Below are 26,696 nucleotides of genomic sequence, written 5' to 3'. Positions count from 1 at the left end.
ATTATTTTATTTTACTTTTTTGTCCAGTGGATTCCATTTATTAACTTAAATATTTAAATTGACTGAAATGTTTGAGAGAAAGAGAGAAAACTGTTTGATCATTAAACTAAATTCGGCTAAATCAAGCAGTGTGAATAAACCATTTCTAGCACTGAGCAGCTGTTGTTTCCAGATATAAAGAGAGGGAGGAGTGTTAGTTATTCCTTTAAAAAAAGGGCTCATTTTTTATGATAGTAAAAGTGATATGTGCTATTTACAGAAAATTAAGAAAATTTTGTCTCCCATCTCCATTTATCCTTTAAGTCTAAGCTGACCTGCCTCAAGAAAGCACCCTCTGACTAGGTAAGACTGCCCGAGGACATGATGACGTCACAAACTTCTTCTTTGTTGAATTTACTGCAATATAATTAATTAGTCATTTGTGTAACTGTTGAATATCTGCCTTCCTTACTATGTCTAAGTTCCATGAGGGCAGGGGTCATGTCAAGTTAGTCTTATCTGCAGTCTCAGCTACTAGCACATTCTCCAGCACAGAGTAGATGCCCAATGAATAACTGTTGAGTGAATGAACAGATTAATGAATATTGAACACCCACAATCTCAATACCCAGGACTAAAAATTGCTAACATTTTAGTACGCTTTCTTATTTTCATCTATTTTTTATATGGTTGAGAGATTACGCCATATACATTTTTTTTACTTAATAATATCATTTCTAATGATCATTTAATTAAAGATGCTATGTAAATCCATAATAAAAAATTTCAAGTAATACTGAAGAATGGAGAGTAAAAGCCCTCTATGATCCCAATCTTCATTTTCAGATCTCCAGAGTAGAATAACCACTGTTCACAGTTTTAAGTACCTGTAGTAGTTTCCTAATGTTGCTATGACAAACTACCATGAACTCAGTGGCTTAAAACAATCAAGTTTATCATCTTCTATTTCTGGAGGTCAGATGTTCAAAATGAGATGATAGAGCTGAGTTTCTTTTGCAGGTACCAGGGGAGAATCCATTTCCTTGCCTTTGCCAGCTTCTTGTTAAGTTGCTCACATTCTTTGGCTGGTGGCCCTTCATCACCCTGAATGAAGCCTCTGTCTTCACGTCTCCCTCTCTTCTCTGTAATTATAAAGGACCCCTGTAATTATAAAGGGCCAACCCAAATAATTCAATATAATCTCCCCAATTCAATATTCTTTAAAAAGTTATTTATTTGTCCATTGCAGGCGATAGTTGCTGAATGTGGGATCCTCAGTCTTCATTGCAGCATGTGAGATCTTTAGTTGCAGCATGTGAATTCTTGTTGCTGCATGTGGGATCCAGTTCCTTTACCAGGGATGGAACCGAGACCCCCTGCATTGGGAGCGCAGAATCTTAGCTCACTGGACCACCAGGGAAGTCCCTCAAGATTCTTAATCACATTTACAAGTCTCTTTTGTCACATGAGGTAAACACATTCACAGGCTCTGCTGTTGCAGGTGCTAAGTCGCTTCATTCGAGTCTGACTCTGTGTGACCCCATAGACGGCAGTCCACCAAGCTCCCCTGTCCCTGGGATTCTCCAGGCAAGAGTACAGGAGTGGGGTGCCATATTGCCTTCTAGGAAGTCATTATTTTGCTTACTGCAGTACCCTTCTAGCAATTCCAATAAAACACACAACTCCACCCTACCCTCCACGCCACTCCAGTAACTCCCTAAGAGAAACTTTCAGAATATCTCACACTTCACTAAACATGGCATAATTAAAATATTTATTAAATATCCTTGAGACTCCATAGACTCTCACAAGATACTTAATGAATAAAGGAAATAAACAAATAAAAATCATATGAATAAAATCAGTTGATCTTGCAGAAAATTCTTAACTCATGGAGGACTAAGTTTTATCAATTAGCTCTGTACCAACAGAACCAGGGGCTTCCTGAATGACAAGGGAGGATTCTATTACTATTAAGATATGAAGTCTTACATCACTAAAGTATTCAACATGACTTTCTGTTTAGGTCAAAATGGCCTTTTAATGACAATACAGGATTTCAAAAAATGAGACTTTGAAGGGCAGGTGCTCTACTGCTGCATTGAAATAATGAAATTCTGTATTAGTTCTGAAGCTTGTGAGAAAGTAATGAGTTGGAAAGTGGTTACAGCATAACAAACTATTATTAAACGGCTCACTGGAAGTAGGAAAGAAGGGTGTTTGAGGCCAAACTGAAATAGAATTTAAGGTGGTGAAAGAAAAATCGTACCAGGAAATGATATAAATATACTGGAAATAAATGATTTTGCTTTATTTTAATTGATTTTTATACTGTATTTTATAATGTATCTAATACCTGGCGTGCTGTGATTCATGGGGTCGTGGAGAGTCGGACACGACTCAGAGACTGAACTGAACTGAACTGAATATCCTTTTATCAAATATTATCTTGTCCAAAGAACTATTATGACTGCTGGATACAGCATGTTTCCAGCAAATACTTGTGGTGCTGATTATCGCAGCAAACAGACTTGCCTGTAGCAATTAAACTATATAGTATAAAGCACATTGCAAAATCTCTCAGGGACCATATTCTGATCCTGATTAAATTTAATCTTTCCACTCATTTTATTTTGTAACAAAATTTACTTAGTAGGCACAGAAGTATTTATTATAATAAGTTAATGCAAGTCTGTCTTCCAAATTGCTCTGGGTAAACATTTAAATCAGAGCTCACTTGTATTACTATATGAGTCCTAAACCTAGTCCACTTCCCATGAGTCTTATTTAAAAAAAAGACTATGCATTTAGATTATGCATATTTGAAAGTCAAATATCTAAAAGTCATCTTTGAAATTGTCCCCGCTCCTGCTTCATAAATATAAATCTGTCATCATGTCATCATGTTCTGTTGCTTGTAATCTTAAAATTCTTATTGGTTCTCTCCATTTTCATCATCTTTACTTTTACCACTCTGGTCTAAGCTACCGTTGCCTGGACCGTAACAGTGGTTTCCCCAGTTCTCTAACTGCAGCCATACTCCTTTTTGGAGCCAGCATGATCTTTACCATTCTGAAGCTTTCCATGAATCTGATCCCCAAAGATCTGAAGGAAGCTGGCACCTGCTTAGCAATGGAGTTTCATCTTACAGCACTCTCTCTTTTGTTCTTGGACTGCATGCACAATGTTATAAGTGATTAAAGAGCTCCCATCACTTCATGGGAAGTAGATGGGGAAACAGTGTCAGACTTTATTTTTTGGGGCCCCAAAATCACTGCAGATGGTGATTGCAGCCATGAAATTAAAAGACGCTTTCTCCTTGGAAGGAGTAAGTTTATGACCAACCTAGACAGTATATTAAAAAGCAGAGACATTACTTTGCCAACAAAGGTCTGTCTAGTCAAGGCTATGGTTTTTCCAATACTCATGTATGGATGTGAGAGTTGGACTGTGAAGAAAGCTGAGCACCGAAGAATTGATGCTTTTGAACTGTGGTGCTGGAAAAGACTCTTGAGAGTCCCTTGGACTGCAAGGAGATCCAACCAGTCCATCCTAAAGGAGATCAGTCCTGGGTGTTCATTGGAAGGACTGATGCTGAAGCTGAAACTCCAATACTTTGGCCACCTCATGCGACGAGTTGACTCACTGGAAAAGACTCTGAGGCTGGGAGGGATTGGGGGCAGGAGGAGAAGGGGACGACAGAGGATGAGATGGCTGGATGGCATCACCGACTCGATGGACATGAGTTTGGGTAAACTCCGGGAGTTGGTGATGGACAGGGAGGCCTGGTGTGCTGTGATTCATGGGGTCGCAAAGAGTCAGACACGACTGAGCGACTGAACTGAACTGAAGGGAGGTATAAGAGGGAGGAGATACATATATACTTAGAGTTAATTCACATTGCTGTACAGCAGAAAGCAACACAACACTGTAAAGCAGTTATCCTCTGATTTAAAAAAAATAAGAGAAGCTCCCCTCTTCCATAGGTTCTATGCAAGAGCTATTTTCTCCACCTTGAAAACTTTTCCCTTCATCTTTGCCTGAATAACTCATTAATTTCAGTTCAGCTAATTTTCTCAGGGAAACATAACCTGATTTTTCTTACAAGGTTGTGTCCCCTACTAGGAACTCTCTTGTTAGACACTTACATTTGCTTAAATGCTTCTACTATGAATGCCTGCCTCCCCTGGACTGTAAGTTCCATAAGGACAGAGACTTGCTCAGGTTTTGCTCTCTCTTCTATTACCTGTGACTAGCACAATGCCTGGTACGTAACTGGTGTTATAAATATCAACTGAATGAATGAATAACACAATGGTTTTCTTGGTGCATTAGAGAGAAGAGAGAAAAAGAGGGCTTCCCTGGTGGCTCAGAGGTTAAAGCGTCTGCCTCCAATGCGGGAGACCCGGGTTCGATCCCTGGGTCGGGAAGATCCCCTGGAGAAGGAAACGGTAACCCACTCCAGTATTCCTGCCTGGAGAATCCCATGGACGGAGAAGCCTGGTAGGCTACAGTCCAGGGGGTCGCAAAGAGTCGGACATGACTGAGCGACAGAACGGAACAGAACGGAAGAAGAAGATATGGTAGGGGTGTAATCAAGAGAAGAGAACAAGAATAAACTATGGTTCAACACAAGAGTCAATTGAGTCAGTTTGAGTTATCACTCGATTGAAGAAAAATAGCATGGATAAATGAAACATTAATTCAAAAACTACATGCATTCCAATGTTCACAGCAGCATATTTATAGTAGCCAAGACATGAAAGCAACCCAAGTGTCCCATCAGCACACAAATGAATGAAAAAGACGTGATACATGTATGTATACACACATACACATGCACAAAAAAGAATGCTATTCAGCCATAAAAAGAATGAAAGTCTGACATTTGGAAAATGTGAATGGGTTTAGAAAACATTATGGTTACTAAAATATGTCAGATACAGACAGACAAATATATATGACATTACATGTGGAATCTAAAAAGTAATACAGACACATGTATATAGCAAAGTGAGAAACACGCAGATATAGAAACCAAATTAGTGGTTACCAGAGGGGAAAGGTAAGCAGGGAGGGGCAAATTAGGAGTAAGGGATTAAGAGATACAAACTGCTTTGTATAAGATACATAAGCAACAAGGATATATTGTATAGTGCAGGGCATTATAATCATTGTATTGTAATAACTTTTAATATAGTTAATCTATAAAAATACTGAACCGCTATTCTGTGCACCTGAAATTAATATAGTACTGTGAAGCAATCCTACTTCAATTTTTTAAAAAGGCTATTATAAAACCCAGTATGGATACATTTCATGTTTTATTTACTGTGAGGCTCAGGCATAAAAACTTTTATTAGAGATGTCATGATTATGTACAGATGTGTATAATTTTGATATGATATTCAAATGCTTGTTTTCTCTTTTAGTTGCTAAATTAAGTTAATTATTCATTTAATGAATAGCTGAACTGACCTGTAGTCTAAATGCAGAGTCTGGTTAACAATTCTTCTGTTTAATTGAGGACAATGACACATGTATTGGTTTTAGGTATACAATATAATGCTTTGATATATGCATATATTGCAAAGTGATTGCCACAGTAATTCTGGTTGATATGCATCACCATATGCTTACAATTTTTTTCTTGTGATGAGAACTTTTAGGATCTGTTCTCTTAACGACTTCCAAATATACAATATAGTATTGTTAATTGTAGCAATCATTCCCAGGATTTATTTATTTGAGTGGAAATTTATACATTTTAATTGCCTTCACTTCTTTCACCCACCCCCTGCTCTCTGCCTCTGGCACCACCAATCTGTTTTCTGTATCAGCTTCCCTGTCCTTCACTATCTCCTGGAGTTTGCTCAAACTTATGTCCATTGAGTCGATGATGCCATCCAACCATTTCATCCTCTGGTGTCCCCTTCTCCTGCCTTCAATCATTCCCAGCATCAGGGCCTTTTCCAATGAGTCGGCTCTTTGCATAAAGTGGCCAAAGTATTGGAGCTTCAGCTTCAGCATCAGTCCTTCCAATGAATCTTCAGGATTGAGTTCCTTTAGGATTGGCTGGCTTGATCTCCTTGCTGTCCAAGGGACTCCCAGGAGTCTTCTTCAGCATGACAATTTGAAAGCATCAATTTTTCAGCATTTAGCCTTCTTTATGGGTCAACTCACATCCGGACATGACTACTGGAAAAACCACAGCTTTGACTATATGGACCTTTGTTGGCAAAGTGTTGTCTCTGCTTTTTAATAAGGTTTCTAGGTTTGTCATAGCTTTTCTATCTATAAGTATGGCTAACAATTCTAATCAAATTTTAAACTATGCTATTTCACATATTAACAGATTAAAAAATTATTATTTCCCACTTCGAGTGGTGTTTAAAACTGCTCATGTTTTCTGCATTAAAGTGTGAAACTGCCCACTCCATACTTGAAAATTAGTTGTTCATTGAAAAAAGAGAAATAGAAATCTATTTCTTTCACATAACAATGAGTATTTATTCAAATCCAAGAGCTAATGGCAGACTTAATGGAAAAGTGCTAAAGCCATTCTTTTAAAATTAAAATTAAGCAAGAAAATATTCAAGTCTTTTGCTATTAGTATTATTAATTATATTAAAATCATAACATAAACCATGAAAGTGAAATACAAGCAATAATATTGGAAAGGAAGAGACAAAAGATAATTTTCAGATAACATTATTGTAAAACTAGGAAAGCCAAAGCAACTTGTCAAATAATTTGAGTATTAAGATAATTAAACCTTACTAAAATAATGAAAAAGCAGCTGGACACAAAATATGACCTGCATATCAACAATAACTAATCAGAATAATACTATTATAGATATTACTTATAATCATTTATCTATGTGTTTCCTACATTAAAAAGCAGAGACATTACTTTGTCAACAAAGGTCCGTCTAGTCAAGGCTATGGTTTTTCCAGTGGTCATGTATGGATGTGATAGTTGGACTATAATGTGGGCTGAGCACAGAAGAATTGATGCTTTTGAACTGTGGTGTTGCAGAAGACTCTTGAGAGAAAATTATATTGGATAATTAAATACTAATTTTGATAAAAGCACTGCTGCTGCTGCTGCTGCGTCACTTCAGTCGTGTCCGACTCTGTGTGACCCCATAGACGGAAGCCCACCAGGCTCCCCCGTCCCTGGGATTCTCCAGGCAAGAACACTGGAGTGGGTTGCCATTTCCTTCTCCAATGTGTGAAAGTGGAAAGTGAAAAGTGAAAGTGAAGTCGCTCAGTCGTGTCCGACCCTTAGCGACCCCACGGACTGCAGCCTACCAGGCTCCTCCATCCATGGGATTTTCTAGGCAATAGTACTGGAGTGGCTTGCCATTGCCTTCTCCAGATAAAAGCACTGGTAGGTATTTATTGCAATGGCTCCCACAGAATCATGTCTCCCCGTTTCTACATCCTTGTGTATCTAGGTATGGACATACCACAAAGTTTTGGGTGGTTTGTTATGCAGCAGTTGATAACATCTTATAAAATCTTATAGAATATACTAAAATATATTTCAGATAGTTGAAGAGTTAAACATAAAAGAAAACAAAACTTTTGATTTGAGACCTAAATGAACTTGAAGCATTTAGGTACAAGACATGCTGGACATGTGCTAACTTTCTTATCTTCATCAGGGAAAGCCTGAAATCTGATTTAAGCCTGACATTAAAGATCATACAAAGTGCAAAAGCAAAAGAAACAAAATAGAAAGAGAGACAAGATACTGGGAAAAACAACAGCAAAAACTATGGCAAGGGTCAATATCACTTCTTTATAAAAATATCATTCAAATGCACATGTAAAACAAAGCTATGAAAGGACATTTTACATCAGAGGACATACAGATATTTTATTAAAAAAACAACAACATAAGGTCTTGATGGTAATTAAAGAACTAGAACAACCTTGAGGTAACATTTTACACCAAGGAATTGAAAGGGAAAAAAATGGTATAACTTGGTGTTCAGTTGCAAATTTTGATGGTATTGTAAATTAGTACACTTTGGAAAGCAACATCATTCATAGCCACTGAAGCTTTTGTGTCTTTTGACTCAAGATACTCATTCCAGGAAAATTATCCAAAGAAAATAATTCAGAAATGTAATAAAAACTGTCCAAAGATAACTCTTTATAATATTATTTTAATACTAAAATTTAGAGACTGTGTATTGCCCAAAAGACAGGCAATTACTTTGGCTGAGGCCTCAGTAAGGGACAGAATTCCATGTCACATTAAATGTTAAAATTACTAAGATTATGAAGCAGCATAAATACTTTTATGTCATGCTAGATGCAAAGCAGAATTTAAAGCTAAATGAATATAATAAATATAATGGAATGAATACACATGATTTATTAAATCCTCAGACTCTGAGATGTTTTAGCTCAATAATTACAAAGTAAACAAAAATGTAACTAATTTCTCCATGTTCATACGTTTAACAGGTAATCAGTTCAGTTCAGTTCAGTCGCTCAGTCGTGTCCGACTCTCCGCGACCCCATGAATCACAGCACGCCAGGCCTCCCTGTCCATCACCAACTCCCGGAGTTCACTCAAACTCATGTCCACAGAGTCGGTGATGCCATCCAGCCATCTCATTCTCCGTCGTCCCCTTCTCCTCCCGCCCCCAACCTTTCCCAGCATCAGAGTCTTTTCCAGTGAGTCAACTCGTCGCATGAGGTGGCCAAAGTATTGCAGTTTCAGCTTTAGCATCAGTCCTTCCAATGAACACCCAGGATTGATCTCCCTTAGAATGGACCGGTTGGCTCTCCTTGCAGTCCCAGGGACTCTCAAGAGTCTTCCCCAACACCACAGTTCAAAAGCATCAATTCTTCGGCGATCAGCTTTCTTCACAGTCCAACTCTCACATCCATACATGACCACGGGAAAAACCATAACCTTGACTAGACGGACCTTTGTTGGCAAAGTAATGTCTCTGCTTTTTAATATAACAGGTAATAGGCCCAAGTATAATAGCTGGAGCGCTCACCCATCTTTTCATTTGCAATTGATCCAATTAACTACCTTTTGGTATCCCAAAGCTTACTCTTCCACATCACATCATGCTTCAAATAGACAAAGAATGGGCAACACTAACCAAAAAAGGAAATAATAGCTTCTTAAGGTTTGTAGGCTCACAGTTTTTCTCCACTGTTTTTCAAAAAAGTTTTAAAATTACATTTTATAATACAAAACCTGAAAATTTAGTTCAGGCGTCAGACTCTATCCCACCTACCAGGGAAACGCAAGGACTGTGGGAAGCGCAGGCTTTTGAAGGCTGGCGAGGGGGCCGCCCTCTAGGAGGCGGGGCAGGTGTCGCAAAGAAAAGGAAGAAAACACTACGCAAACCCCGCCCCGAGCTGCTTTACGGCACTCGCCCCGCCCCTCCAGGTGCGTTGAAGCCGGCAAACATGGTCGACACCTATTTTCTCAGCCAGGGCTTGACTACCCTGGCAGGGATGTTGCTCTTGCCCTTCGGCAGCTTGGCCGCTAGTCAGATCGAGGTAGGAGTCAGGCCCTCTGAACGACAGGGCCCTGCGGGGGACAGCTGTGTCGTGGCCGTAAGCGTCCAGCAGATGTCCGATGCACAGCCACGGAGGGAAGCCTCCTGGAATCACACCCATCAGCCTCTTATTAAGCTGACTGTGCTGTGGGGAGGGTGTCTCAGGGAGCGGGAGAGGACAGTGCCTGTCTGTTTCAGCCTTTTAAAATGGCGAATGAAAAGAATCAAGTCCTGGGCGGCGGGAGAGGGCTTGATCCTTTGCTCCGAAGAGCGTGCAGTCCCTAGTAGGTGAAAGGTCAGCTCTAGAGTGCCGCGCCTACGTCCCCGCTACCAAACTAGAGCGTTCTACTAGGAATCAGATGGGTACAGTGTTTTATTTTTGGCTCACACTAAGTTTTGGCCAGATATAAAGCCATTACTCTCCCCTGTACTCTGGTAATACCTTCGTCCAGTTCTGCAGCCTACATCTCTAGCATCATTTTTCAGAATGGAAGACGTTTGAAAATTTTGCGTCCAAAGTTTTATATTCGGACCTACCCCACCTCCTATGGGGTTTCTCCTATGCTGGAAACCTAGGATTAAAAAGAAAAAAATGAACTCCTCTCTTTATTTCACATTTTAATAATCACTAAATTCTGTATTCTCAGTTTTTAAAATTGCTTTCTTCAGTTCCACTGGCTTGATGCAGGCCCTCGTCTTTTTTTGCCTAGACTATTTCAGTAACCTTGTTTTCTTCAGGCTTCCAAATTCCTTCACTTTAGCCTTCATCAAAGTAAATTTGATCAGATTATTCTTCAGATTGCATCCTTTTAGTATTTTTGCACGGAGTAAAGTGTTTGGCCACCTCATGCGACCAGTTGACTCAATGGAAAAGGGTCTGATGCTGGGAGGGATTGGGGGTGGGAGGAGACGGGGACGACAGAGAATGAGATGGCTGGATGGCGTCACCGACTCCACGGACATGAGTTTGAATGAACTCCGGGAGTTGGTGATGGTCAGGGAGGCCTGGCGTGCTGTGATTCATGGGGTCGCAAAGAGTCGGACACGACTGGGCGACTGAACTGAACTGAGCTGAAGTGTAAACATCATGATCTAGTCTCTGCCTACTTCCCAGTCTTCATATAGGAGCCCATTCTCCCCACCATCTCAGAGGTTGAGCCTAGATTAATGTTGACAGCTTTTTAAATACACAACTCTACCATTTAAAAAAGAAAGCATGCACACTTTCTTTATATTCATGAATTATTGCTAGTTTATATATTCATTATTAATGAAGCGTGTTGTCTAGATAGCAAATATGTATAGAGATTCTATTTTTCTTATATATTGTAGCAGATTATTTTGTATACTTTGTTTTGGATATTATTGCTCTTTTTTGTAGTTACATAGTTGTGCTTTTTTACATTCTGATGTGTTATTCTTCCTGTTTCTTGTTTGCTCATTTACTAAAATGCAGTAAAAGCTAACCCCTGTAGAACCTTTCCCTATTCTTTATTTTGCATTTACTGTTGTAATGTGTGCACTTGGCTAGTATAGCACTCATCTATCATATTATAACCCATGTATACTTTGTACTCACTATTATTCCATCATCTTTCATTTATAGGGCAATAGCTGCCTACTTGGTCTGCCGCAGGTCATTCTTTTTTCAATCCAGTCTGTTCTCCAAGCCTCAGCCAGAGTAACTTTTAAATACACAAATCTGACCATGTCACCCACCTTAATGTTGTTTTAAGGATAAAGAGTTAAATCTTGGTTATGACCCATAAACAAGCCTTGCATACTTAGGATCCTGCCTGCACCTCTGGTTCTATCTCCCCTCTCTCTCTTTAAAACTTCTAGTTATGCTAATCTTCCTTTAGTTTCTAGAACCTTTAAGGCCTCTTCTGCTGTTTGGGTAATGTTCTCTCTGTCTGGAATTATCTTCCCTCTCTATCTGTTGAATCGTAACCCAAATTTCTCTGGAGAAACCTCCCCTGACATCCCTGCTGGGCTCCCCCTCCCATTCCCTGATCAGGTCAGGTCCCCCTCTTACACTCTTCTTTGACACTGTATATTTTACCTTTAGAGAATTTGTAGTTTGTCCTTATCTGTTTGATGTGTGTCTAGTAACCTCTTTGGAGGCAAGTACTAGCACTGTTTCTCCCATTGTTGTGTTCTGAGCATTGGGAACAGTAACTGGCACATGGTACCCAATGAACGTGATGAACGAATGAATGTTATATTGTAGTGTAATGTGTTTGCATGCTTGTCTTTATTGACCTCAGGGATTCTTGAGAGAAAGCAGCATGCTTTTTAAGTGATTTTTGAATCACTGTACATTACATTGTACCTGGCGCATAATAGGTGCTCCACTAACCATATGTGGATTGAATAACTTTGCAGTGTCTATATTATCTTAACAATCACAAAAGAGTTTTGACATCTCAATTTTTTTTACTGAAGTCTTAACAATGTAAGAATTTTGGAGCTAGAAGGGACATTAGAGATTATTGGGTCAGCTCTCATTTCTGCATGAGGAAAATCAAGTCCAGAGAGCTAAATGACTTAGTCTAGTCTCACAGCCAGGTAAGGGATAGGATCTGGGCTGAAACCCAGATCTTCAGATTCCTAGCTCACTATTGCATGTTGCATTCTTTAGCATCTATTCAACTGTTGATAAGTTTAAAAAGAGATAATATATTGGGTTGGGTTGGTTAAGTTCATTCTGGATTGTCCATAAGATGTAACAGGTATATATATAACACAAACACATGCACTCAAGTGATTTTTAAATTTCGTTCTTCTGGAAATTTTCTTCCTAGCTGAAAATTAAAAGAGCTAATATTTGTTTTGCAGTTATTATATTCCAGTCACCATTCCTACATTCTGTGTGTCAGATAATGCTACCATTTTATAGATGGGGAAGCGGAAGCACAGGTAGTTAAGCAGCTTTCCTAAGTTTATACAGCTAGTAAGTAGTAGGGTCCAGATTTGAATCCAGGCAGTCTGATAGGTCTCATAATTAATGCTGTTTAAGAGCAGATCTGAAATCATTATGGTTTATATTCACTGTTATTTTAATGTATAATAAAAATCATATTCATTAGGTGTCCGGATGGTATTGGATGTTGAGATTTTTAATGTTCCATGATGGCAAGTGTAATTTAGATTTACTCTAACAGATAGTAAAATGGTACATGGAAGTATGCTAGAGAATGTATTCAATCAGATATATTGGTGAGTTCAAATAAAATAATAGGAAGCATTCAATATTCATTCCTATTCAGCAGGAAGGATATTGTTATGTGTAGAATGAAGACATGAAATAAATCATGCACAATTTAAAGACTGAGTGGAAAACTGGAAGCATATGAGGAAGAGTATTTGAGATAAAATGTTTAAAAACAGCCCCTCTCACAATAACCCCCCAAATAAAATTATTTTGTCTTTCATAGAGTCAAATACTGGAATATTTATAAACTTGTGTGGTGATGACTTACTGTTATTATAACTAAAAATTCCATGCATCTTAACTGCCCTTTATCAGTCCTTATTCTGGGCAATTTGACTTTCTTCTAATCTTTTTACTATTATTTGATTACTAGGATCAAGCAGAACAGTTCTTTAGAAGTGGCCATACAAACAACTGGGCAGTTTTGGTAAGTATTCTATAAAGGTTTACCTTGTTTACATTAGATGTGTGTCTGAGAAATTTTGTGTGAATCAAATTCTTAAGAATAAAATTTATTTATTGTAACAGAAATTATATGGCTATATTTTAAATTGACCACATCAAGTAATAATATTCTTTGCTTTTCAGTATATCTGTCAAGTGGTGATGTGTAAATAAATAGAAAGATAAGCTAGAGATCCTGTTGTTAAAGGAAATATTTTATGAAGTGTAGTGGTATTTTAATGACAGAAACTAGTAACTTACATTGAATATTTCTTATCTATAATGTTAGTTTATAGAAACTCTCTACTTTGGCTATTTTCTTAAAAATTTTTGTTTTTTCTGTTTACAAAAATAAATGATCATTGTAGAAAATTCAAGTTATACAGAAATGTTTAGAAGAAGACAGATTAATTTTATGTTATTGTGATTAAATAGAATAGTAACATGTCTCATGACTCATTTTCTTGTTGTTCAGGTTCATGACTCATTTTCTTGTTCTTCTGGAACAAATACCTTTTATATGCTACCACCTCATAAGAGATTTTATAAAGGAGTTGAACAAAAGCTGAGAGGTTTTAGTGATCACTTAAATTGGGCAAAACTGTGAGGTAGCAGGCCATGATCCACCAGTTTGAGAAGATAACTTGTTTTGTGGAAAACTAAAGTGTTAGTCGCTCAGTCGTTTCTGACTCTCTGTGACCCCATGGACTGCAGCCCACCAGGCTCCTCTGTCCATGGGATTTTCCAGGCAAGAATACTGGAGTGGGTTGCCATTTCCTTCTCCAGGGCATCTTCCCTACCTGGGAATTGAACCTGGGTCTCCCTCATTGCAGGCAGATTCTTTACTCTCTGAGCTGCCACGGAAGTGTAGGAAACTTAAGAGCACTTCCAGTTAGTCTCTCTATGGAAATTCTTAAAAGAGGGAATAACTGCCTATGTGCAGACAGCTAATTTCCAAAAGGCTCCTTTAGAATAGAATCCTGTTAGCTTATACCACACACACATTAAACACTTCCTTGTTCTGGGAACTTGCATGTTCTTTAAACAGCCCTTGTTTAATCTCAGCAACCTGGGTCTCTGTAGAGAAACTAAAGGTGAGAAAGAATTACTACTGAGTATTTCATAACTGCTGTTTTCCTATTTGTGCAATATTTTACACATTATGGCTTCCCTGGTGCTCAGATGGTAAAGAATCTGCCAGCAGTGCTACCGGGGAGACCCGGGTTTGATCCCTTAATTGGGAAGATCCCTGAAGAAGGGAATGGCCACCCACTCCACTTGCCTGGAAGATTCCATGGGTGGAGGAGCCTGGTGGGCTACAGTCCATAAGTTCACAAAAAGTTGGATATGACTGAGCAAATAACACTTTTACACGTTAACTCAGATTTACTAGAGCGAGACTTCAGTAAATTATACTTTCTTAAATGGAAAATTATAAAATTTGACCAGGAAGGGCCGAGTTGAAAGTATAAAACATACATTTCTTTCAATGTTATTTAATTCAAATTAAAAAAAAAAATATATATATATATATACACACACACACGTGTGTGTGTGTGTGTGTATTCCAACTGCCCCTCCCTCCCCACACCCTCCCACTTTGAATTAGTTTTAGTCTTGACTGGATGATCAGAGGTAAATGAAATGCCCCTTTGTTCTTGTAATATGACTGAGAAAACTTGCCACCAGAGGGAGATAGAAGAAAATTGGATTCCATTTTAGTTTCAGGATCTGCTTTGATTAAAACATTTTTGTCTCTGTTTAATAAAAGTTATATAATCCATACTCATGGTGAAAAAAGTAACACTGATGGGTAGTGATTTTGTTTCTACCTTTTTTGGTTTTAGTTTTTGCTAATATAGGCAATAGTATGAAAATCCTTGAATACATATTTTTGCTTGCTTCAGTTCAGTTCAGTTGCTCAGTTGTTTCCGACTCTTTGTGACTCCATGGACTGCAGTACGCCAGGCTTCCCTGTCCATCACTAACTCCTGGAGCTTACTCAAACTTATGTCCATTGAGGTGGTGATGCCATCCAACCATTTCATCCTCTGGTGTCCCCTTCTCCTGCCTTCAATCTTTCCCAGCATCAGGGTCTTTTCCAATGAATCAGTTCTTTGCATCAAGTAGCCGAAGTATTGGAGTTTCAGCTTCAGCATCAGTCCTACCAGTGACTATTTAGGACTGGTTTCCTCTAGGATAGACTGCTTGGATCTCCTTGCAGTCCAAGGTACTCTCAAGAGTCTTCTCCAACACCACAGTTCAAAACCATCAGTTCTTTGGTGCTCAGCTTTCTTTATAGTCCAACTCTCACATCCATAGCTGACTACTGGAAAAACCAGACTTTGGCTAGATGGACCTTTGTCGGCAAAGTAATGTCTCTGCTTTTTAATATGCTGTCTAGGTTGGTCATAGCTTTCTTCCAAGGAGCAAGCATATTTTAATTTCATGGCTGCAATCACCATCTGCAGTGATTTTGGAGCCCAGAAAGATAAAGTCTGTCACTGTTTCCATTGTTTCCCCATCTGTCTGCCATGAAGTGATGGGACTAGATGCCATGATGTTAGTTTTCTGAATGTTGAGTTTTAAACCAACTTTTTCACTGTCCTCTTTCACTTTCATCAAGAGGCTCTTTAGTTCTTCACGTTCTGCCATAAGGGTGGTGTCATCTGCCTATCTGACGTTATTGATATTTCTCCTGGCAGTCTTGATTCCAGCTTGGACTTCATTCAGCCCAGCATTTTTCATGATGTACTCTGCATATAAGTTAAATAAGCAGGGTGACAATATACAGCCTTGACGTACTCCTTTTCCTATGTGGAACCAGTCTGTTGTTCCATGTTCAGTTTTAACTGGTGCTTCTTGACCTGCACACAGATTTCTCAGGAGGCAGATAAGGTAGTCTGGTATTCCCATCTCTTTCAGAATTTTCCACAGTTTATTGTGATCCACACAGTCAAAGGCTTTGGCATAGTTCATAAAGCAGAGGTAGATTTTTTTCTGGAACTCTCTCGCTTTTTCCATGATCCAGCAGATGTTGGCAATTTGATCTCTGGTTCCTCTGCCTTTTCTAAAACCAGTTTGAACATCTGGAAGTTCATGGCTTATGTACTGTTGAAACCTGACTTGGAGAATTTTGAGCATTGCTTTGCCAGTATGTGAGATAAGTGCTGTTGTGTGGTAGTTTGAACATTCTTTAGCATTGCCTTTCTTTGGGATTGGAATGAAAACTGACCTTTTCCAGTCCTGTGGCCACTGCTGAGTTTTCCAAATTTGCTGGCATATTGAGCTCAGCACTTTTAAAGCATCGTCTTTTAGGATTTGAAATAGCTCAACTGGAATTCCATCACCTCCACTAGCTTTGTTCGTAGTGATGCTTCCTAAGGCCCACTTGACTTATCATCCAGGATGTCTGGCTCTAGGTGAGTGATCACACCATTGTGATTATCTGGATTATGAAGATCTTTTTTGTATGATTCTTCTGTGTATTCTTACCATCTCTTCTTAATATCTTCTGCTTCTGTTAGGTCCATACCATTTCTGTCCTTTATTGTGCACATCTTTGTATGAAATGTTCCCTTATGTTATGTTATGTTAGTCACTCAGTCGTGCCTGACTCTTTGTGACCCCATGGACTGCAGCCCACCAGGCACCTTTGTCCATGAGATTTTCCAGGCAAGGATACTGGAGTGCGTTGCCATTTCCTTCTCCAGGGGATCTTCCCAACCCAGGGATCAAACCCGGGTCTCCTGCACTGCTGGCAGATTCTTTACCGAGTGAGCTATAAGTTCCCTAGTTATCTCTAATTTTCTTGAAGAGATCTCTAGTCTTTCCCATTCTATTATTTTCCTCTGTTTCTTTGCATTGATCACTGATCATTGATTGTGCATGCTAATATGAGCTAAATCAAAAAATAAGTACATTTTAAAACTTGGTATATATTGCAAATTACCCCTTTAGAAGGTTTATATTAGTTTACCTTCCCATAAGTAGGATATGAGTGTTCATTCTCCACAGCCTTGCCGATAATATGAATTGTCAGGCTTTTGGATGGTTATCAATTTGATTTATGTTTTTAAAATTATGACAGAAGCTGAGCATTGTTAAAAGTTTCATTGTCCACTTTTAATACCTTTGTTATGAAATGCTTGGTCTCATCCTTTGCCCACTTTTCATAATGGAGTTTTTTATTTTATTAAGTTATAATTATGTCAAATTTTTCATTTCTGTTAGGATTATATGGTACGTTTTTCTTTAATGTAGTCAAAAATTTTAGTGTTTTCCTTATTGGATTCCAGGTTGAAAATTCATTGTAATAAAAAAGGCTTGTAGTTCCTTTTCACTTGCAAGGGGCAAGAATGTTTGTGATGTTCTCTGTCATTATACTTAAACCATGAGTAGACGTATGTGATAGGAGATAGGATGCTTAGCAAGTAGGTACACTACCAACCATCCCCAGTCTCTGGTTTTTCATTTGGAATAGATTCTCAAGAGGGCTGACTTCTGAGGCACTGCGTTAGAGTTTCCTTGTATCCTTGGTATCTTTTTTAGGGATCTTTTTTTTTTTTTTAAGTGTAAAGTTTGTTGGAATCATTTTTGGTTTTCTGTTCAGTTCAACAGCTTCTTTATGATGCGTTCTCTTATGTGCATAGAAACTCATTTCCTATGCTTTGTTTTTATCTCTTATATTTTTCACAACTAAAATTAGGAAGCTCTCCAGACTGAAAGGAATAGTATATAACCCAGTGTAGTTAATTTTCTCTTCTATTCTGCGATGAGATTATGTTCCTTGTCTTGGATTCTAAACAATTTAATGTTTTAGGAATAAGAACGTTACAGGATCACATAAATTGAGGGTAACTAAGTTGATTCAATATTTGATTAAATTCAATAAAAATTTGTTTTCTTTTAAGCTGAATAGCTTTTTTAATTTAAGACCAGTTATGAAAGACCTCTTTCTAGGGAGGTTGGTTTTATTGACAATTCTTTAGGTGCTTTGCTGTTTGTAGGCCTGATTATGATACACTTTTTAAGCATCTCTATATCCTACTTAAAGAGAAGTAATTTTGTAACTCTGTAGTTTATTTTGATTCCTACGAATAATATATTTGTTTTGATACTTTAGGTTTGTACGTCCAGATTCTGGTTTAATTATCGACATGTTGCGAATACTCTTTCTGTTTATAGAAGTGTCAAGAGGCTAGGTATTCCTGACAGGTAAGAATTCTTAACAAATCTTAACTCTGAACCTCAGTCAAAATTGCCTTTCGATGACTGTTACTATATTTGTGTATTTGTATTGTCTTTGAAAAACATAAAGAAACCTAATTTGAAGTTACTTTGTTATTGTTACAGCACACTGTCATGTATAAAGTAGTTTTAACTTAAGACTATAATGGCAAGTTATATAAAACAGCAATCAATAAACACTAAGGTAGGAAGATTGGATAAAGTATAATTGTTCAGTGTCCCTTATTTAATTATTCAGTACCTCAGTCTGGGTTTAATTGTAGGTAACAGAAGGCAATTCTGACTGATTCAAGTAGAAAATATATTTATTGAAAGCATATTGATTAGTTTACCAATTTTCTGGGAGGGTTGAGCCCTTGAAGAGTCAGGAACAGGAGAGACTGCTACTGCTTAGTCGCTGCAGTCGTGTCCGACTCTATGCGACCCCATAGATGGCAGCCCACCAGGCTCCCCCGTCCCTGGGATTCTCCAGTCAGGAACACTGGAGTGGGTTGCCATTTCCTTCTCCAATGCATGAAAGTAAAAATGGAAAGTGAAGTCGCTCAGTCATGTCTGACTCTTAGTGACCCCATGGACTGCAGCCTACCGGGCTCCTCCGTCCATGGGATTTTCCAGGCAGGAGTACTGGAGTGGGTTACCATTGCCTTCTCCACAGGAGAGACTATGTAACAGAAAAGGCGTGTCTAAAAAATCATAGCATAAAACCAGTCTGATGACAGGAATGCAGCCTCGAAGGAAATGGCAACCCACTCCAGTGTTCTTGCCTGGAGAATCCGAGGGACGGGAGCCTGGTGGGCTGCCGTCTGTGGGGTCGCACAGAGTCGGACACGACTGAAGTGATTTAGTGGCAGCAGCAGCAGACTCAGCTACTACACAGCTGCCACCATTGCCTTTGGAAACTTAATGTTGCTGCTGCTGCCAAAATCTGACCTTTGTTGTCTCAGTTTCTTACCATATCCAGCTTTTAATTTAGAGTACTTGATGGGAATGTCATGTTGGCAGAGCATAGATTAGTGCCCATGTCCATGCTACAGGGGTGACAGGAAGAATGACTGTGTGGCATTGTTGGCTTCTGTATAGGGAGGGGGCCTCTGCCTTCTGTGAAGACTCGTGAAGTGGTATATTCCCTAATTGTATGAGGGAGCTCAGGTACTAAGCAGAGCTTCTACACCTCCATCCCCAAATATCTGTCCTCCACCTTTGGTTTGTCAGATATGATAGATATATTTTAGCTTCTTCGGAAGCAGTTATAGAAGAAACTGCAGTCAGTTTGGTTACCTAGGTGTGATTCATCTAGTCCTATGGTTCCTCTCTACCACGTGAGACAGTGTGGAGGGAGCTTTGCAGTTAAATCTGAGTTTGAAATCTGGGTTCAGTGGTGATTTCGGTTAGTCACTTTGCCATACTAAGCCTGTTTAATTGGCTATTAACCTGGTGATGGTACCACCTTCCTTGCAAGACTTAGGTACTTAAAATAAAGTGAGTAGAAATATGTATAAAATGCTGCAGGAGCAGAAAGGAAGCAGTGCATGACTCAGGAAACAAATTTACAGTCTGTGTCACTAGATCATTTTAACCTAACAAGCTGACAACTATAGCCTATAATTGTAACTATATAACTATAATTTAATTCCTGTATTTCATCTGGAAATTAAGTCATCTTGGTAATATCACTTTTAAAAAGTACATTAGGTTTGAGAAAGGATGATTTGTTATATCAAGTATAAGAATTATTCTTATCATTAGCTGATTACTATTATTTGTTCTCTTCAAATAGGTATATGTGGTTAGTCTGTTGATTTTTAACTGCTATTGCTTCTATACCAAATGTGCTCCTCCAGGGAATTACTATGCACTATTTGGCAGTAGGTTTCACTTTGGAAAATGAGTCTTTGCCCTGTCTATTATTCATTTGTCATTGTTTAGTTGTTACGTCATGTCTGACTCCTTTGCAACCCCATGGACTGTACCTGCCAGTCTGCTCTGTCCATAGGATTTCCCAGGCAAGAATACTGGAGTGGGTTGCCATTCCATTCTCTAGGAGATCTTTCTGACCCAGGGATCAAACCCATGTCTTCTGCATTGGCAGGCGGATTCTTTATCCCTGAGTGACCTGGGAAGCCCCTTACAAGTCATTAGGTTTTTTCTTAATGATTTAAATTTTAGCAGGACTGAACTGTACAAAAAGATCTTCACGACCCAGATAATCACGACGGCATGATCACTCACCTAGAGCCAGACATCCTGGAATGTGAAGTGGGCCTTAGAAAGCGTCACTATGAACAAAGCTAGTGGAGGTGAGGGAATTCCAGTTGAGTAATTTCAAATCCTAAAAGATGATACTGTGAAAGTGTTGTACTCAGTATGCCAACAAATTTGGAAAATTCAGCAGTGGCCACAGGACTGGAAATGGTCAGTTTTCATTCTAATCCCCAAAAAAGGCAATGCCAAGGAATGCTCAGACTACTGCACAACTGCACTCATCTCACATGCTAGTAAGGTAATGCTCAAAATTCTCCAAGCCAGGCTTCAGCAATATATGAACCGTGAACTTCCAAATGTTCAAGCTGGTTTTAGAAAAGGCAGAGGAACCAGAGATCAAATTGCCAACATTCACTGGATCATCGAAAAAGCGAGAGACTTCCAGAAAAACATCTATTTCTGCTTCATTGACTATGCCAAAGCCTTTGACTGTGTGAATCACAATAAACTGTGGAAAATTCTGAAAGAGATGGACATAGCAGACCACCTGACCTGCCTCTTGAGAAACTTATATGCAGGTCAGGAAGCAACAGTCAGACCTGGACATGGAACAACAGACTGGTTCCAAATAGGAAAAGGAGTATATCAAGGTTGTACATTGTCATCCTGCTTATTTAACTTATATGCAGAGTACATCATGAGAAATGCTGGGCTGGATGATGCACAAGCTGGAATCAAGATTGCTGGGAGAAATATCAATAACCTCAGATATGCAGATGACACCACGCTTATGGCAGAAAATGAAGAAGAACTAAAGAGCCTCTTGATAAAAGTGAAAGAGGAGAGTGAAAATGTTGGCTTAAAGCTCAACATTCAGAAAACTAAGATCATGGCATGTGGTCCCATCATGTCATGGCAAATAGTTGGGGAAACAGTAGGAACAGTGGCTGACTTTATTTTTTTGGGCTCCAAAATTACTGCAGATGGTGACTGCAACCATGAAATTAAAAGATGCTTACTCCTTGGAAGGAAAGTTATGACCAACCTAGACAGCATATTAAAAAGCAGAGACATTACTTTGCCAACAAAGGTCCATCTAGTCAAGGCTATGGTTTTTCCAGTGGTCATGTATGGATGTTTTTCCAGTGGTCATGTATGGACTGTGAAGAAAGCTGAGTGCCGAAGAATTGATGCTTTTGAACTGTGGCATTGGAGAAGACTCTTGAGAGTCCCTTGGACTGCAAGGAGATCCAACCAGTCCATCCTAAAGGAGGTCAGTCCTCTGTGTTCACTGGAAGGATTGATGTTGAAGCTGAAACTTCAATATTTTGGCCACCTGATGTGAAGAACTGACTCATTTGAAAAGATCCTGATATTGGGAAAGATTGAAGGCAGGAGGAGAAGGGGATGACAGAGGATGAGATGGTTAGATGGCATCACCGACTCAATGGATATGAGTTTGGGTAGTCTCCGGGAGTTGGTGATGGACAGGGAGGCCTGGTGTGCTGTGTTTCAGAGGGTCGCAAAGAATCGGACATGATTGAGTGACTGAACTGAACTGAACTGAAGGACTAAATGATTCGTTTAAATGACTTGTTTTAGAAGAATTTAAGCTTAGAAGGACTTCTTTGAAACGGAGTATAACCATAGTGTGTATTTTATATATTAGGTTTTTCCCAAGGTTTCTGAGGAATTTTCTTATTCTTGTTTCAGATGTTTTCCTCTCTATATCTTTGATTATGAAGTCTTTGTTGGGGAATGAATTTGGGATTTAAGTAGTTGATGATTTGAACTATTTGTTGCTTAGTAAACAGAGATCAATGGAATAGATTCTGTTTGAATTTTAACCTATTATGGTGAATATTCTTCTTTCTGATGACTAATTCCTGCTTTACTTCTACCTGGAATTAAGTATAAAGATACAATTATAAGTAAATTTTCATCAGAAAGTAATACACTATTACGAAATAATAGTCTGGAAACTTAAAATCATTAAGAGCAGTTTTCAGTTTTAATGCTGGAATTTCAAAATGCTGTTTGAATTTATTTTATACTTTAATGAACATTTTCAAGTTAAAGCAGTATAATCCTGTGTATCCTGAGAAAAATGACTGGTCACTGCATTGAATAAAAATTATAACTGTGTTTTGGTTACCCTCTTTGCTTTTTTAAATGAGCATTTTATTTGTCTTTTAATGCAAAATATTTGCATTTCGCTTTTCCATGTACTTCAGTAAGAAACTAGTTCATGTCAGAAATCATTTCCCAAAACATATGACATAGATGATTGCCCTTTATTGTGGAGGTTCACATCAATTCCTTAGATCTTGTTCGAAATATCACATTAGTTGTATCAGTACTCTTGTTCTGATTTCTCTTTGATTTTCTGTCTGTATTTCACTTTGACTGTACTGAGATATCCTCTTTGCCTGGAATAGTTGTCTATATACTTCTGGCTCACTGCTAACAAAACCTGGCTGTGATTCTGAATCACTTGTGGTACTTGTTGAAAATACTGATTCTTCAGCTTCACCCCTGGAGAGTCTAATTCACTAAATCTGAAGTGAATCCTAGACATCAACTTTATATGTGGTTCTGTGTACTACCAAGTTAGAATGTACGGCTGTAGCTTTTATCTGACCTTCCAAATTCACTTTAATACTTCTTCAAAAAAGCATTTCCTGACCTTCTTGTTTGCTTTCATAGTATCCTTTGTATGTACTTTGATTATAACATGGTTATACTAATTATAGTATGTCTCCCTTATTAGATTATTAACTCCTTGAAGGGAACAAGGATTATATTTAATTTCACTTTGTACTTATAGAATCCAGCACAGTGCCTGGATAGTAGGTGCCCAGTAGATGTTGGATAAATTAACCTGTGACTTGGAAATACTTTACCCAGTTCAGTTCAGTCGCTCAGTCGTGTCCAACTCTTTGCAACCCCATGGACTGCAGCACGCCAGGCCTCCCTGCCCAGCACCAACTCCCGGAGTTTACTCGAACTCATGTTCACTGAGTTGGTGATGCCATCCAACCATCTAATCCTCTGTTGTCTTCTTCTCCCGCCTTCAGCCTTTCCCAGCATCAAGGTCTTTTCAAATGAGTCAGTTCTTCGCATCAGGTGGCCAAAGTATTAACCAGTTAGGCAAAGCAAACACAAATTTGTACTTTAAAAGTAAGAACATTTCTGTCTTCTAAAGTGTTCATCTAGTTTTTAGCAAATTTATGTGTTCTAGAAGACTTTTTAACACATAGATTGTCAGAATTTTATAATACTGAATCAAAATATTGATTCAGAGAGGGAATTTAATGGTTATGGGGGAAAAGAAAATGACGTGCTCACAAATCTTCATAATCGCCCTCCAACTTGTCTATTACCCTGTTCACATAAGTTCCACGGAGTTCAGCTGTCTTGCACTTGGTGGCCGTGCTTTCTGTAACCTTACCCACCCACAGAGAGTTTGTTTTTCTTTGCTTGGTTTTAGCTTCCTGAAATATTTCACTATTTTTAGGAAATTCTGTGTCCTCAATTAATAGTTTTGGGCTAAATTTCTGTTTTGCTACCTCCAGTATACTTTATATGCTTAAGATGAGGAAGAGAAAAGGTGTTAAGCAGAGGTTAGGTTCTAAAGTCAGTATGTGAAGCAAAAACGGAGCCAGTTATTCTTACAAGTTTCTGAAGTAGCGCATAAAGTACAATATAGCATTATCTTTCATCAAGTCTAACACAGCCAATTTTAGAGCAATGCTAGGACAAATTACTGTGTTCTTTTTCTTTGATGGAACATTTGATGAAGTGGTTTACTTGAGATTAAAGGACATATTATATGAAAAATATCTAAATCTTTTTTGACACTAGAATCGTGATGCTTGTGCTGTGAGAGGCACAAGAGAATTGAGACTGACTGAGAGAATGTAGAATCACAGCTCCCATCTCATCTCATGTTGACTTTGGGGAATAAATGCTTGAGTAATTGGGTGGATGAAATCTGTCTCCCCTTTTATTTTTTGGCTCAGTGCATAAGAATTAAGTTTATGAAGTTAATGTGTATATAATTATTTAGCTCTACCATAAGCTGGGTGGATATGAGGTTTTATAACAATCTCTATCGTATAAATAATTTCTATAGTTAAATCCTGTAGCTTTTCTTTTTAAAATTTATCTTTTTATTGATGTAGAGTGGATTTGCAATGTTGTATTAATTTCAGCTGTATAGAATAGTGACTCAGTGATGGTCCAGTAGCTATTCTGATACTTTTCCCCCCCTTACTCTGTGTTTTAATCATTATATGAGATTAATATTCCTAATTTAAAAGCTTTATTCTCTCCTTATCCATAAATTCTTGCAAAACAAAGTACCAGTCCTTTATTCTGGAACTCAAGGCCTTTGTAGTCTGTCTATACCTAATATTCTGATCATTTCAGTTTTTTATGCTTCCTTCCTGTTAGTCTCTGTATGGGCATCTGTCATTCCCTTACACTTGTTCTTTCGCCTGTAGTTTTTTTCCTTTTTCCCTCCTTTCAGGTTTTCATGTGTCCAAATTCACTTCTTACATTCCCTAAAGCTTTCTTGGTCCTTCTTGTATAAATATTTTATTTATATTTCTGTCAAGGCACTTTTTTGTATGTATTGATCTTATTTCTTCAAGGCAGTTTCTGATACTATTTTTTGTATTCCAATGCATTCTTTAGTATATTGTGCAAAGTTGAATAAATGAATGGATAGTATACTAAAGGCCCCTGGTTAAGTGGAATTTAATTGGTCTAGGATAGAAAGGAAATATTTATGAATATTGCTTGCTTATAGTTGTTTAAGATCTTGATTCATAAACTCTTCTGAGCTAAAAGTGCTCTGTAGTGGATTTTATAACTGTTCCCTGAGTCCTCCTTTTGGGATCCATGGGTAGGATGATCTCACCAAGGGAACTTCAGATTCATTTCTTTCTATCAGATTAGCTTCAGCTTATTCTCTATCTTCTTACTGTTTAAGTTCCTCAGGATGCACTTGTGTATTTTTGGTCGGTTGTCCTTTTTAACTTCTTTCTCAAGTAATAAATATTAGAATTATAAATGCAAATTCTGATAATGTTGTAAATTAAAAAAGAAAAAAATCACTAACTGCCTATTATTGTTGTTTTTAAAATCAGGTTGGTAACATAGCTTTTGACTAACAATTCTTTAGGCTGCTGTGAATTAGATCTTACACGTGAGAGGGTTTTGTGTAAGGTGGAACATTAATAAGATACTTCAGAATTTTCATGTATAATTTTTCATTAAAATAATATGGAGAAGGCCATAGATATAGTTCTTTGGAGATGCTTGTGGCTTTCCAATAAGGTCAGCCAAAATGGACCTCTATTTTTGGCCTCCTTTTCCACCGCCCTGCAGCATACACTCACTATCCACCATAATTCAGACACTGTGATGGGCATTTTATAATGAATTATTTCATCTGTCTCTTGAGACCTTTATGGGAGAACTTCCTAGCTACCATTTTCATATTAAAAATTGTTATTCAGAATGGTTAAATGACTTGCTTAAGGTACATTAAAGGTACCATTAAATAATAAAACCAGAATTTGAATTCAGGTGTTGTGATTTTATGGCTGGAGCATTTCTATTATTTCACAGCTGTCTCTTCCCTAAGAAATTAGAACAGATAATAGTTATGTAACATTTACAATTAGACATTTCTTTTAATAACATGATCTCATTTTATTCTTATGACAGTCCTATAGAGGTTGGTATAATTATGCACAATGATCATTTAATACCTTATTTAATAAGAAATGTATATCTACATGTTGAATGTAGTGCTTATGGAAATCATTAATATTAATTGAGTAATTAATGAATGTCTCTCCTATTTTCTCATTTTTAAATTTTTTCCATAGCTTTTATTGTCGTCTGTTATTTCATGCTTCGTGTACTTCAGCAGCTTTGAGGCTGTTTATTCTTGTTTCTAGCGTCTTTCGCCTTCCAACTCATCCTACACACAGCTGTTAGAATTATCTTTCTCAGATATTGCTTTCATCTTTTAACTCCCACGATCAACAACCT

At 38.1% G+C, this 26,696-nt stretch overlaps 1 protein-coding gene across 4 annotated transcripts in view; it reads left to right on the top strand.

The window, feature by feature from the left end:
• Nucleotides 1-9,402: 9,402 nt before the first annotated feature.
• Nucleotides 9,403-26,696, top strand: part of PIGK (phosphatidylinositol glycan anchor biosynthesis class K) — a 142,045-nt gene continuing 124,751 nt past the window's right edge. For all 4 annotated transcript variants that reach the window (XM_055401653.2, XM_088835397.1, XM_088835396.1 and 1 more), the window contains exons 1-3: nucleotides 9,403-9,521; nucleotides 13,108-13,161; nucleotides 18,304-18,395. In XM_055401653.2, coding sequence (XP_055257628.2) covers nucleotides 9,429-9,521; nucleotides 13,108-13,161; nucleotides 18,304-18,395 — 239 coding nt within the window. In that variant the 5' untranslated portion in view covers nucleotides 9,403-9,428. The remainder of the gene's footprint in view (nucleotides 9,522-13,107; nucleotides 13,162-18,303; nucleotides 18,396-26,696) is intronic.

The sequence above is a fragment of the Moschus berezovskii genome, chromosome 4, assembly GCF_049115385.1.
Source record: "Moschus berezovskii isolate FMDL1 chromosome 4, NW_MosBer_1.0, whole genome shotgun sequence".
Taxonomy (NCBI): domain Eukaryota; kingdom Metazoa; phylum Chordata; class Mammalia; order Artiodactyla; family Moschidae; genus Moschus; species Moschus berezovskii.
This window is presented reverse-complemented; position numbering and strand designations above follow the sequence as displayed.